The 14,800-nt window shown below is 45.7% G+C and overlaps 1 protein-coding gene across 5 annotated transcripts in view; it reads left to right on the forward strand.

The window, feature by feature from the left end:
* The window catches only part of PLD5 (phospholipase D family member 5), a 324,914-nt gene that overhangs the window by 284,354 nt on the left and 25,760 nt on the right, over positions 1–14,800 (forward strand). For all 5 annotated transcript variants that reach the window (XM_084785899.1, XM_084785902.1, XM_084785903.1 and 2 more), the window contains exon 6: positions 11,610–11,807. In XM_084785899.1, the coding sequence (XP_084642025.1) occupies positions 11,610–11,807 (198 nt within the window). The remainder of the gene's footprint in view (positions 1–11,609; positions 11,808–14,800) is intronic.

Here is a 14,800-nt window from a genome sequence, read left to right on the forward strand (position 1 = left end):
CATCTGCAAGACGAAGCTTCCTTGTTGAGGAATGAGAGCTATACTTGTTGTAGGTATAAGGATATGTATTTACAATACAGTTAGGAATCTTACCAGGAAGTGGCAGCAATGGCTTCTCCCTTGAGACGTATACCCTCACCAGCCATGTATGGTTGGCTGGGTTTCCAGTACCAGACATGGTTTCCTTTCTGTCCAAATAGCCTTAAGGCCAATTAGGAAGCTACTGGTTACCACCCAAATAGGGGTACAGCTGTCACAACCTTAGGGATATTTGCTGTGTGGATCATTGTGCCCCATAGGCATCACAGCTGGCTAAGATACTGAAGCTTGGAAATGCTTCCCTTAGGAAGCTACTATTATTAAAGTCCTCACAAAGGAGGCTTTTGAGTCAGATTCCTGTGAGTCCTGTGTTCTCCATCCTTCACTCACAGATATTAAGGAAGCTGCCATTTACAAGCCCAAAAGGGTGAGAAACTGTCCCCTAAGTAGGACGGGGGTAGTTAAAATTCAACCCTGAGCTGTTGCTCACATGATAATACAGATGAACTCTGAGGATGGCCATCTGTTGCAATCAGGGCTTTAGCTGGCCTAGTGGGAACCTCTGATCTAGAGAAGCCATGTATCCTCTAGGCATCCTAATACAGTCCTAGAGTCACATGGGCAGGGAAAAGGGGAAGCCAAACGGGGCTGGAAGTCTAGATACGATGTTTCCTTTTGAAAGACTCACCACTCCTCATTTGTCCCATTGTTAGGGTACAAGTGCCCTGAAGCATTCCTGACTCAGAGGCAATCCTGAAAAGATCTGGGGCCTGCAGTCTGAATTAAAAAGGAACAGACAGGAGGAAATGTGGAGGTCTGTTTCCTCTGAAAAAAATCTTCAAACCAAAGGCTGTATCTCAAGATCTCCAGCTAGATCCTGAACATCTAATTAGTTGTGCAAATTACAAACTATAAGCTGAGAGGCTACTCACTGCATCTGCTTGTCCATGTCCCTCTAATTTAATGACTTCACTTTGACAATGAAAAGTAGAACAAGATTCACAAATTTTCCTATGTATGTATATAATAATATAATAAATATTATTATAGAAGTTATAAAAATATTGTTGTTACTACTATTATTATTATCATCATCATCCTTGTGTGTGAAGGAAGCGGAATGTTTTATAAATGTGAAGGAAAGATGGAGTTGCTCAGATCTAGCCCTGTGTTTCATCAAAGTCAGTATATCCTTGGAGGAGACTTGAACAGGTTACCAAATACAGTCACCTGAAGCTGAGATGATTTCAACTTTCCTGTGGCCATTAAGAGAGCAAGAAGACAGAAACCAGATGTGGTGGCACACACCTGTATAAGGAATCTCTTCCATCAGTATGGAGGTATCACATGTCAGTAAGAAGCTAATGGCCTGTTAGCTGAAGCAGGAAATAAGAAGGTGGGAGTTCCATGGGTGGGTGGGGACTCCGGGAGATAGTCAGAAGCAGAGATTCACCTGTGACTCTGAAGAAGATGGACGCATGAAACTGAGCAGAGGCAACCAGTCTTGTGGAAGAAATTAAAATCGAATAGATAGGAAGTTAGTTATGAGCAAGCCAGGGAATATGCCTAGCTATATTGGCCTAGGCTTTTGTAAATATATTTAAGCCTCAGAGTCATTATTTCGGGAGCTGGGGTGCCCAATGTGGGCACCATTTATAAATGAATAATTAGTATCCAGTGCTCCAGAAAATCAACATGGTGGCAGTTTTCTTCATCCTAGCTAGTTCCCACTAATAACACGGACAGTCTATGACTCATTTATAGCTTAAGAGCACAAATACTGGGCACTATAAATCTAATCTTCCTCACAGTCAAAAGCCCCATAACACTTGCATTTATAGTTTTCTCTGGAATTGGCCCTTTCCTATAATGCCTTCTGGACATCTCCGTGTGGCTGAATTCTCCCACTTCTTCTCTCCTTCTCCCCCCCCCCCTCACTAGAAATGGATGCTCCACCCTATTCTATCACCCAGCATTGGCTTCCTGCTTTCTTTGGCAAAGCAGAGAACAAATGGTGAGCATGTTTATACAAACTTGAGAACCAGAGATCTTTAAAATAAGCATTACAAGGCCATGCCTGGATTGAAACCAGATAATGGGATAGAGACATCAACATGTGAATAATGCGAGGGTAAACTTCTACACAGTGTACTGTAACATTATGGCAACACACACCTGTAACCCCAGCACGTCACAGACTGAGGCAGGGGGATGAAGGTCTGACACAGCCTAGGCTATACAGTAAGACCCTGTTTTAAAAACATTAAAAACAATGCTGATAATAAGGCAAGACCAGGAATGCTAGAACAAAGGTGCCAGTTTCGAATCATTTCGAGTCATCTAAAGGTGGCAGATGAAATGGAAGTACCCCTAAAATAACTGAAGTGGTTTCCAAACCGGTTTCATCCCATTCTGCTCTCTGGCCTCCTTCCGCCAAGATTTCTTCGTGGATATTCCTGTCCTTAACCTGTCAAGGTTTCGTCTACTGATTTCCCTTTTCCCAAATAAGGTCAAGAGATTGTCGTATGGATTTTTACTGCAGAAATTAAATATTATTATTATTTTTTAAATGTGGTAGTCTGGAAAGCTGTCAGGTCCTTAAAAACATGAAGCATGCGGGCAAGTGATAGGGCTCAGCAGGTAAAGGCGCCGGTCCCTAAGCCTGGCAGCTTGAGGACAGTTTCAGGATGCACAGGGTAACAGGAGAGAAGTGATTCCCCTAAGTTAGTGTCTGGCCTCTACTCATGATCTGTAGGATGCATACGCATGTGTGCACATGTGTACATACACACACGTACACATGTACACACGCATAAAATAAATAAAACATTTTTTAGAGATTAAGCACCGATGAAATCTGAATAAAGGAAGGAAGGAAGGAAGGGAAGGGAAGGGGATGGAGAACCCAGGGCAGATGACGCAGTGTGGTGCTTTCAAGGCTTTAACTGGAAAGGGTCTCGCTTGATTTCCAACACTCAAGCCAGTTTTTAGTGATAAGTCATTTCCTTTTGGGAGCTTCCATTTCTTTAGTTTTGACACAGTGCTGAGCTAGCTGTCCTGAGATTCTTGCACCGCCTCGTGCCTCTTCCATTAGTCTTCTTCCTTCTGTCAGGCTCTGTTACTCCCCTGTGGCAGACACAGAAAACAGGACAGCGGGGAGTTAAGTGGTACCAGCCACCTGCTTGGGGGTAAGAAGCCAGGACTGACAGTATGTTCCTGCACAGGAGTCTATCTTGAAGCTACCACGGTGCGATCATTCCTTTATTTCCAATACCAAAGGTTTCCCCTTCAAGGTTGAAATAAAATGAAGCTAGAGCTTGCAGTGATTAAGTTTCCTGCAGTAACTCACAATATTAATCAGCAGCTAACCGGGCACCCGGAAGTTCTTCACAGTTGGAGGATCTTTTGTCTTTGTCAGGAAAATTTTTTAAAAATACTTGTTTACATTTCTATACAATTATGGAAGCCGCAGCCCGGACATGTGTAGATGATAAATTAAGCTGTGGTTTGGCTCATTGCATTAATTACTCTGAAGTACAGCCGACAATGAAGCGAATGCCTTCCTACTCCCTGGGATGCAGACAAGAGCATCCATCAGATGATCGCCTTGGCTGCTGGGCCACAAACCCATCAGGCCTGGCTGTTGCTGAATTTTCACTCAAGTCCTAGCGACAAGGAATCTCTTCATTCATTCTGATCACTGCCATCCACCATTCCTAAGAAAACAGTAAACAGAAATGTGTTATAGCGGTGCATAGTGGCATAGCGCTCTGCAACCCCTGAACTAAGGGATAAAGGCAGGAGCATCACTGTGCATTCAAGGCCAGCCTCCCCTACACAACCATTTCTAGGCCAGCCACGGCTACATTGTGAAACTCTACCTCAAACAAATAACCAGAGGTAAAAGAAAAAAGATCTAGTGTGATATCATGTTTTCCCTAATTTTTCCTTACTTTTGAGATGCAGAACACCCATCAGACCAAATGAGGACACAGACATGAACGGTAGAACTTGGACTTCACCTCCAGGAAACACCCTGACTCAAGTACTCTGCTTAAGAAAGGACTCTTTCTGCAGTGAATATTGCACATTTTCTCTTATTAGTGGAGCCTAGATTTCATATGATACATAAACTCATCTTGTTATATATGATATGAAAATTGTCTAGGAGGATGAAGGAGACGAAAGGAATGGAGAAGAGAGAGAAAGGGGAGGGTAGCTGGAGAAACAAACATGGCCAAAATACACTATATTTTTTACTCAAATATCCTTATAAAATCCAGTACTGTAGACAAATGAAATAGTATGTCTACAACACAATCTCTACACCTAGGGGTCAGAGAGCATCACAGAAGAGGAGTAGAAAGATTGTAAGAACCAGAGGCCCGGGATGTCTGCTACGTGTGTGTGTGTGTGTGTGTGTGTGTGTGTGTGTGTGTGTGTGTGTGTGTTAGAAAGAGAGAGAGAGAGAGAGAGTGAGTGAGAGAGAGAGGGGGGAGTTATACTCACAGAATATCAACAATATGATTGTCTAAATAAGGCCAACACAATGACAACACTAGTTGGCATGACAACATGGGTGGGAGAAATGTCATGGAACGTGGGCCCTACATGAGAAGCTATAGGAAATTAATGGCTACTGAGAGAAGCCGATTAAGTCTTCTTCAAGGATGAGCCCCTTGGTAATCTGTCCAGTTCCAAGTGGTTAGCCACAGACACATGCACATAGGGGCAGCACTAAGTAGACTCAGTACATTGTATTTATATGCCCATGCTTGCACATGTGTGTGTGTGCATGCATGTGTGCATGTATGTGCTTTCATGTGGTGTGTGTGGTATGTATTTCTCTGTGTGTATGTGTGTGTGGTGTGCTTGTATGCATGCGTGTGTGTGTGTGTGTGTGTGTGTGTGTGTGTGTGTGTGTGTTGTAACAATAATCAAGGAAAGGAGAGGTCACGTATGAATTTAAGATGGAACCGGCGAGGACACAAGAGGCTTGAATGCTGGATGATGTGAACACAGTATTCATGTTTGCAATTCTCAAGAACATCAAATTCATAAAAAGAAACTAAAGGCACAAATAAATGAAAAGATATCCCTCCCTAAAGAAGTATTTGTACAAATGCAGAACCACCTGTCTCTAAGTCCTGTGAGCTCAGCTTCTACCTTGCTGTGCAGCTGTGTAAGCCATTCGATTCCTCTATACCTCAGCTCCCGTACATATGAGGTTGACTTCAAGAGAAGTTTAAGAAAGCAGATGTCATGCACCACTACTCACGATAGCCACGTGTCCACCAGCAGCTCAACAGATGGGGAAAATGTGGAATAAATGAACCACACAGTATTATTTGGCCATGGAGGAGGACAAAGGTGGGCCATTTCCATGAAGATGGATGCAACAGATCGTGGCATGCCTTGAACTTAATCACTCAGGGAAACAAGTGTCATGTTTTTTCACACGTGTAGACCTCCTCTTTTATATAGATATATGAAACAATATACCATATAAGACATGAAAATAGAACCGAGACTGCCTGAGAGAGAAGATTGGGAATAACAGAACAGAGAGGAGAGGAAGGGCAGGGAAGGGCGAACATGGTCCAAGCACCTGATATGCGTATATAAAAATGTCTCTGTGAAACGCATCACTGTGCCAGAGTGAAAGGATGCCTGGTAAGGAACATGATTTTTAAGCCACAGATGTGTGGAACATCTGAAGCAGACCCAGGGACATAGCTAGTGCTGCTTCTCTTATTTCTCCCCAAGAAGCAGGTTGAGAGTGTGTCCCGGATCCTATGAAACCCAAGTGCCCTTACCTAGGCCTCCCGCACTTCAGTGTACCAGCGCAAAGCAGGAGGAGGAACCATTAAGGCAAACTGAATTTTAGATAAAATAATCACTGCACTGCAGCATGTTGATCACTCAGAGCGGTCACCTGAGATCTTGGGTCCCTCTTAGCACCACAGGATAGTTTTTCCATTTTGTGGAAAAGAAAAAACCTTATCCTCAGAATAATTCTCTTCCAGGAATAATCAGCAGGTGAGCCATCAGCTTTCTCGGGACAGATTTATTTCAAACAGATAACCCATTCATCAATCAACTTAACTCAATTACGTCTGTATTGATCGGCTGAGTACCTCAACTGGAAAGTCAGGGCAGCCAGCAGGATGCCCAGTGGCATGTGCAGCTGAAGCTGGGCCAGGTTGAGCATCACAGCCACAAAGCACAGGCAGGCTTTGGCTGGTGGGGTTGATCTCGATGCCAGGACAACATTAAATAATGGCCCTACCCACCTACTATGCCGTTAGCTCCCCGCCCCCTTTCTATATACACAAAATTCACCGGAAGTCAAAGTCTTTCTTGACTTTTGCCCACTGCTGGCATTTTTAAGGTTTGTTTTATGCATCCATCCAGAGCTCATTCTCTGAGTTGAAAACCTACAAGACAAAAGCCAGTTTCAACATTACAGCTTCAACAGTAGTTTCAAACCAACATGTATTTTATGGCTTGGATGTGAATTGTCCCTCACAGTGCCATGTTTGAACACTTATTTCCCAGCTGGCACCACTGTCTTGGGAGGTTGTGGAGCCTCTCGGATGTGAGGCCTAGCTGTCAGATATGGGGCCTAGATCCAACTTCTGCCTCTCAGCTTCCTCATCTGTGGAGATTTGAGGAAGGTGGGTCACAGAAGCTCTCTACCCCAGACCAAGCTAATCCTAGCCATGGTTCTTTCCCTACCACGGGGGGACCATAGGCCCGAGTGTCAGAGCCCACGTAATCCTTCCTCCCTTGATTTACTGCAGGTCAGGCATTTGGTCACAGTGATGAAAAAAATAAAATAACTAAAACAATACATAGTAACTAGAAATGTGCCATGTCATCTTGAGTTTGATTCTCTGCATCTCTAGAGAGTGGGGTGAGCTTTCTCTTTTGCCTTCAGATTCTACAGTTATAAGTAAGCCCCAAAGTAGAGTGAGTCTAGGCAGTGTAGACAAAAGCTCCTGAACCACCCGACAGATCACACTACAGGAGCAGAGGATGCTAACTCTTTGCTTACATTGCTTGAATCATTGAATAAAGAGGCTATATTACGAGTAACTCTGGAAGGAACATGAAGAAAGAGTGTCCGTTGTGTCTTCACAGTGACAATCAGGTGAGGAAAGTCAGGGGACCCGGGATATTTAAAATTATGCTTCCCTCCGTTCCATCACATCTAAAGGGAAAAATAACACCCACAATTTTCCCGTTCGTCTTTGAAGGTTTGACTCACCTGATAGCTCAGATTGAAGTGTGTGATGGCGTGCATTGCAAGATGAACTCTATCACACAGAGACCAGAACCTTCTCAAGAGGACTGGTTGGCTTTATGCCCAGTGGGCAAGCCTCTTCCCAAATGCACCATCCTTCTCTGTGCTTGTCCATGGGTATCGCTATTGCTTTTCACTTGTTCGTTTTCCATCAAGCACCTCTGCACCGCTGAGGACGAGCTTGCCACTTTAACTAAAGCGATACCTAGCACTTTGTCTAAAAGTAACTCTTTGAACGTTGTGCACTGTGCCGCCGCAGTGGCCTGTCTGTCCTCACAGCCCTGTGACATCAGCATAGGAATCAGGTAGCATCACTGGTCCCAGCCAAAGGCCAACAAGAATAGGAAGACAGCCAGCTGTTGTGAGAAGGTTTGTGGGGCATCTCTGCAAGGGGGTTTTAGGTTGTGTTATGGTTTGGGGGTTTCTGTTAGGTAGTTTTGGGGGGAAGTGCTTGAGGGAGCGGGGCTTTGTTCATGATTGGATGCCGGTGGGAAGTGAGGGAGATCCTGATTGGATGTCTTACTAAGTCTCACCTGTACGTGTGGGTAGTGACAAGGAAATAAGCAAAACTATAGTGAATAAAACCATAGAGAGTCAGCTTGGCTGAGGGGTGTTTGGTCATTTTCACAGACTGAATGATGTTCACATTTGTGTGTGTGCGCACGTGTGTGTGTGTGTGTGTGTGTGTGTGTGTGTGTGTGTTCAGTCACGATTAGAAGGTCTCACTTTTGCCTCGATCCATCCTGAATACCGTTCTACAAAACTCTTTGACAGAGAGCTGAAGGCTCAAACCCGATGCCAGCAAAGACCTGGCTAAGCTTTGCGTGCCAGTCCCCAGGTGTCATGGCTGCTTCTCCGTGACAAAAAGCAGTTGGAGAGCTTGTCCACAGCCTCACAGCAAATGAACTGAGGAGGCATGATGCTAATATGATCCTTCCTGTCCCTGAGTTTAGCCACATGGTTGTGCTACAAGCTTATGAAAAAGTCTGTTTTATCCGCCTGATTTTCCAGGAGAGTCCCTCTGAGCTTCTTGGTAGAATCCATGGAGAGAAGTGCATTCAGTGGCAATAACAATGCTGTCTGCTGGTCTCAGTAAGATCCCAAGCCCAAATAATTTACCTAATTTCAGTGGCAGCCATTTTCCCACCCTGTTCTGCATCTCTGGAGAAGATGGGCTTTTGTTCACGTAATCACACCTATGTAAAGAACACTGTTAGCTGATGATGTCCAGTGTGGCTTGTTTTAGATTGTATCATAATTTTATGATGTCTGGAGATGGGGACTGTGCGGGCATCAGGGCTGGGTTAACAGTAGCTGGTCAGAAGTTGTCTCCCGGGTGAATGTCTGGCCTTTGAAATAACTGTCAGTCCAGAATGCAGACAAGCTGTGTTCCAACCAGATGTCCTCACGCCCCAGACCAACCTCATGCCCCAGGATTCTGAGATTTGAGTTTAACAGAACAGCCCTTGTGGTGCAAGCACCCTGGAATAGCAAAGGTGAAGATGGTCAGACAGAGACCACCTGGCAAGGCTAGCCTGAGACATCCATCTGGAGACATCCACACACCTGACGTTCAATCATCAGTACAAATGCCTGGCCTTAGATGGGGGCCAGTGAACCATCTGTCCTCTGACAAACCTCCTCACACCCACAGATAATGGGGTGTAGAGCTTAACGCAGGGTGTGTTCTCAGTGGCAGGCTGAAGGAAGCAGATGATGTCCTCAGTAAATGTTTCTTGTAAATATGAGCTCAGAATAAAGGTGTGCTATTTATTTAAACACTGCAGACAGTTGGCTTGCCATGAGGAATCATTAAGAGTTGCTGTGGAGTGCTCATGAGCAGGCTCAGTGGTTACAAGTCTTACTGATCCTGCATAGGACCCAGGTTTGGTTCCCAGCACCCCCACAACGGACCCTAAGTGTTTGTTACTCCAGTTCCCCAAGAACTGATGTTCTCATCTGGCTGGCTTCTGCAGGCAATTCATGCATAAGATGCACATAAAACTCACAATAGAACACAAATATAAAATTAAGGAGATTTTTTTTTAAAGGAAAGGGGTTTCCTTGTCCTGAGATAGCTCAGTGGTGCTTACTGCTCTTGCAGAGGACCTGAGTTTGTCTCCTAGTACCAACGTCAGAGGTTCACAACTGCCTATAACTCTAGCTCCAAGAGATCCAATACTATCTGCTAGACTCCTCGGGCATCTGCCCTCACACAGGTAAATACCCACCTACATACACACATATACACATAATTAAAAATAAAATAAATGTTTTTTAAAAGATTTTTTAATATGTGTGTGTGTGTGTGTGTGTGTTCTATCTGCATATACAGCTGCAGGCCAGAATAGGGGATCAAATCACATTATAGATGGTTGTAAACCACCATGTAGTTGCTGGGAATTGAACTCAGGACCTCTGGAAGAACAGCCAGTACTCTTAACTGTTGAGTCATCTCTCCAGCCCAAAGTAAATGTTTTTTTAAACAGTTGCTATGCGTGGTTTCTGCAAATCTCTGAGGCTAGGAAGCAAATGTGAACATGGAAATTGTGCTGTCAAACACTGCCAAAGCCTGAGAGCTGAGCTCCTGACTTCAGCAGCCCATGTCTTCTTTTCCCATATCTTCTCCATACTGTGGCCAAAGGAAAAGCCCCAAATTACAGTCCGATGATGCCCCTCCCTTGTTACCTGCCTCCCATGGCCTTCAGTAGACACATCAAACTGCTCATCCCAGCCCCAAATGCCCTGGAATCCAACATCCTAACCCTCTAGTTCTACCCCTGTCATCTAGAAAGAGATATCTGCACACTTAGACCTGCACTCACATTCTCCCCTTCCTTCTCAGCTCCAGCCACTCAGCTCTGATTAGATGGCCCATGCTGCACAAGTCTGTATGTTCCTGAACCACCTGCCCACTGAAACCTTTCATTTTCTTAACCGTAATGTATTTGTTCCTCTGACTGTGATAAGCATTACTGGAGAAATACTTGTACAAACACACACACACACACACACACACACACACACACACACACACACACACACAATTATTTCCAATGATGTTTATGATATTTTTTTCATTAGCAAGAAAATAGAGACAAGTTCTGGAGGGTCTTAAATAATCTGTGTATATCTATTTTGTAGTTGTTAAGGAGCTAGAAAAATGAAGACAGGTCGGAAGAGATGACCATGGAAAGGTTCCCATAGTATGTTGTCATGGGAGGACATATTTCTACACAATGGGCAGTCTCTCCTGGGGAAAGGGATAGATGAGCAGGACATTTCATAGTCCTGGGCTATGGCTCTTCAGCACCGCAGGACCCTCAAACAACCCTGAGCAGGGACATCAAGTCATATAAAACATGCACATGCATGTTCTGCTCTTTTCCAACCAAAGTTTTTCATTGTTACTTTGAGTAAATAAGATATAATGAAGAGTTGCCACAAAGACATGGTAGACTCAGAGGAAGCCATTGCAATCTTTGCCTGGGTATATCTAACTACAGTTCACAAAACCTGTGATCAAATTCTTAATTTGTCACTGATTTGATCTCTGACTTGTAACTTTACTTAACTGGATTTCACTTTCTTTTTCACACACCAAGGACAGAGGGGAGAAAAATACCTCCATGGTCTCTTTGGTACAGGGTGTTAATCTACTACAGTCAAGAAGTGTGAAATTTCAGTAAGAGTAACAATTGTCATGATTTTTAATGGTTATAAGCACTGTTCTTATGTGTGTTCTATGACCAGTCTGCCATAGAAACTGCAGCTATGCACTTAACACTATTACCTCCATGTCATGGAAGAAGACACTGAAGTCCAGAGATGAAATGTATTACCCTGAAATTACACCACCCTAACACCGTGGAGCTGGGGCCAATTTCCAGGCAGCATGGTTCCAGAATCTATGATGATCACACTGTGTGGTGTTGCAATGGAGGGTCATTGTCTTGTTGCTTAAGTATTCATTTTTTTAAAAAAATGGTGTTGAGTGGGGAAAATGTGAAAAGCCAATATTAAATCTGTAGCTGGTAAAGTCATCTCTGTAAAAGGCCAAATGCAAAAAGGGAGGAAAAGTTCTATTCCTGTATATGAACATTTTAGGATACGTTTCTTCTATATGCTATAATGCGGTCCTGTCTACAGGCTTCTGTGTAACAAAAACATGCATTAAAGAAGGCGTCTCGGCTGTAGCGTTCTTAGGCATTTTTCTCAGCATCAATTGCACCCCACGCTGATGCTCTCAATTTTAATTTCACAGATGAAAGAACTCGGTGTCATCTTCTACAACTGCAGCTGCCTGGTCCTAGATTTACAAAGGATATTCGCTTTATATAGCTCATTACAATTCAAGAGCCGAGTACCTCAGACCTGGTCCAAGAGGCTCTATGGAGTCTATGACAATGAGAAGAAACTTCAGCTCCAGTTGAATGAGACCAAGTCGCAAGCCTTTGTGTCGGTGAGTCATCCACCCTCACTGCTACCCCCCCCCAACTTTTGTCCTCCAAAAGCTATGCATACTGGTTCCTCCACGCCTCCAGACACCGCCCCCCCCCATCACATGCCAACCTCATAGCCTTTCTTTCTTGTAATCCATTATGCCCAGTTAGCACTGCCCCCGTGGGCATGGGTGTATAGGTGAAAGCCTATTAACTAGAAGGCGGGCAACATACTAAAGGCCTTCGAGGAAAACGGACTCTCCTGGAATGCTGACTGGCTTAATATCATGCAGGTCTTACAGGCAACCACAACTTCTGTGTGAGTCTGTAAACACGACAGCCCTGCCACATCCAAAAGATACTATTGCTAAACAGTCCCGCACTGGGTTTAGGCTCTTACAATATTTCTGCACTTTCTTTTGCATCTTCCCTGAGCCCCTGAGGGTGGAGTGATAAAGATCCCACTGTGTCCATTTTACAGAAAAAGACACTAAAGCTTTCCAGTGGCAGAAAGCCCATCACGTGGGAAGCACCACAGAGGCCCCAGCTCCTTGGGCTGACACTATAGCTGGTGAGCTCGTCACCCGTGACTCCCAGATGGATCTGACAGTAGGACCCTGATGAGACAAGTCAGAGCTAACCCACTCTGTAAAGCAGACAAAGACGGAGCTGAGCTGTTTCCTTGGGGCAGGCCAGCACAAGGCCACCCCTGATGTCTGGGACTCCTGCCTCTGGTGAAAGCTAACACTCAGTCCTTACCTCCTGTCCCATCATCCCACTATCCACCCCACAATGCTGTCACTAGGAACTGGGAGTGTGTATATCTGGGTCTCCAACTCTGGTCTCCAAACTCTAGAACAACTAAAAATCACCTAGGAGGCATTTTTAGTGCCAATTTATAGGGCTCCCAAAGCCCCCCCCCCCCCGGGCCTGAGCCACAGAATCTAGGGTGAGACGTCCTAAGTCTCACCGGAGTCATACTCCTGAGCTCATCGTAATTCTCAGCAAGTCTTCTCTGGACCGGTTCCCAAGTGACTGTTGTCCTTTGTGCATGGATGGATGCCAGGGGGCTCACACCAAGGACTCTTAGGTACCAGAGAACAGTTATCCAGAGCAGTAAACTATATTCTTTTTACCTTTTTACATGAAAGCATGATGTGAATGCCCAGAGGACAGTGCAAGATGGTCAAAAGGAAGGTGGTGTTTGTCTAAAATAAAATAAAAATAAAAATTCACATGAATGTGAAGTGCAGAAAAAGGATGTGAAGGACTTCGATGGGGCAGCGAGACTTATTTTCTAAGGTGGAGAATGCAGTGGCAAGTGGAATCGCTCCAGAGAGCCTTTTAGAAGCAGCATTTTCATTGCATCTCCAGACAACAATAGTACCTGAACACTAGAGTGTGTTCTCAGTAGGAAACAAATGACAGGATGCCTCAAGCAAGGGATCCAGAAAGATAGATGAGAGGACTAAACTAAAGGAATGGGCAACGTTTTTAGACAATCATGTAGCTTGAATTTAAGGTGTGAGTCTTAGAGATAAGCGAGTATGGTTTTTGTCAACATTTTACAAAGCAGGTATTGCCATATATACCACAGAGAGCCTTGGGTCTTTAGTTAAACCCACTGAAACTACAAGGTCTTTGGTATTGGTTTGGTTGGTTGTTTTTGTTTATTTGTTGTTGTTGATGGTGGTGGGTTTTTTTTGTTTGTTTGTTTTTTTGTTGTTTTTTGTTTGTTTGTATTTTAGACAGGCTGGCCTTGAAATCACAGATATCAGCCTGCCTCTGCCTTTCTATCTCTCTGTCTCTCTGTCCCTCTGCACCTGCACCTGCCCCTGCCTCTGCCCCTGCCCTTGCCTCTGCCCCTGCCCCTGCCCCTGCCTCTGCCCCTGCCTCTGCCTCTGCCTGTGCCCCTGCCCCTGCCTCTGCCTGTGCCCCTGCCCCTGACTCTATCCCTGCCCCTGCCCCTGCCCCTGCCCCTGCCCCTGCCTCTGCCTCTGCCCCTGCCCTTGCCTCTGCCCCTGCCTCTGCCTCTGCCCCTGCCTCTGCCCCTGCCTCTGCCTCTGCCCCTGCCTCTGCCTCTGCCCCTGCCTCTGCCCCTGCCTCTGCCTCTGCCCCTGCCCCTGCTTCTGCCTCTGCCCCTGCCCCTACCTCTGCCTCTGCCCCTGCCCCTGACTCTGCCTCTGCCCCTGCCCCTGCCCCTGCCTCTATCCCTGCCCCTGCCTCTGCCTCTGCCCCTGCCCCTGCCCCTGCCTCTATCCCTGCCCCTGCCTCTGCCTCTGCCCCTGCCCTTGCCTCTGCCCCTGCCTCTGCCTCTATCCCTGCCCCTGCCTCTGCCTCTGCCCCTGCCTCTGCCCCTGCCTCTGCCTCTGCCCCTGCCCGTGCCTCTATCCCTGCCTCTATCCCTGCCCCTGCCTCTGCCCCTGCCCCTGCCTCTATCCCTGCCCCTGCCTCTGCCTCTGCCCCTGCCTCTGCCCCTGCCTCTGCCTCTGCCCCTGCCCGTGCCTCTATCCCTGCCTCTATCCCTGCCCCTGCCTCTGCCCCTGCCCCTGTACCTGCCCTTGCCTCTATCCCTGCCTCTGCCTCTGCCCCTGCCCGTGCCTCTGCCTCTGCCCCTGCTTCTGCCCCTGCCCCTGCTCCTGCCTTTGCCCCTGCCCCTGCCTCTGCCCCTGCCCCTGCCCCTGTCCCTGCCTCTGCCTCTGCCTCCTTTGCCAGGATTAAAGGAGTGCACCAGCACTGCTTGACTGTAGAATCTTTCTTCTGACCCCTTTTCACTAGAAATGACAGTGAAATCTTTGCTCCAATCTAAGGACACTTTTGACTTTTCATCCAAGAGATAGCCACAAAATGAACTGAAAAAACACATATTCTGATACTTTTTTAAAATTACATTATGCTTATTTTCTATTTTCACTTATTTGATATGTTATTTTATTTTCTCATGCATAGTATCATATCTACCTTTAATTTAAACCCAAGAAATACCAAATAAAAACCAATTTTGACAATATAC

This window comes from Acomys minous (assembly GCF_964271855.1).
Source record: "Acomys minous genome assembly, chromosome: 1".
Lineage (NCBI taxonomy): Eukaryota > Metazoa > Chordata > Mammalia > Rodentia > Muridae > Acomys > Acomys minous.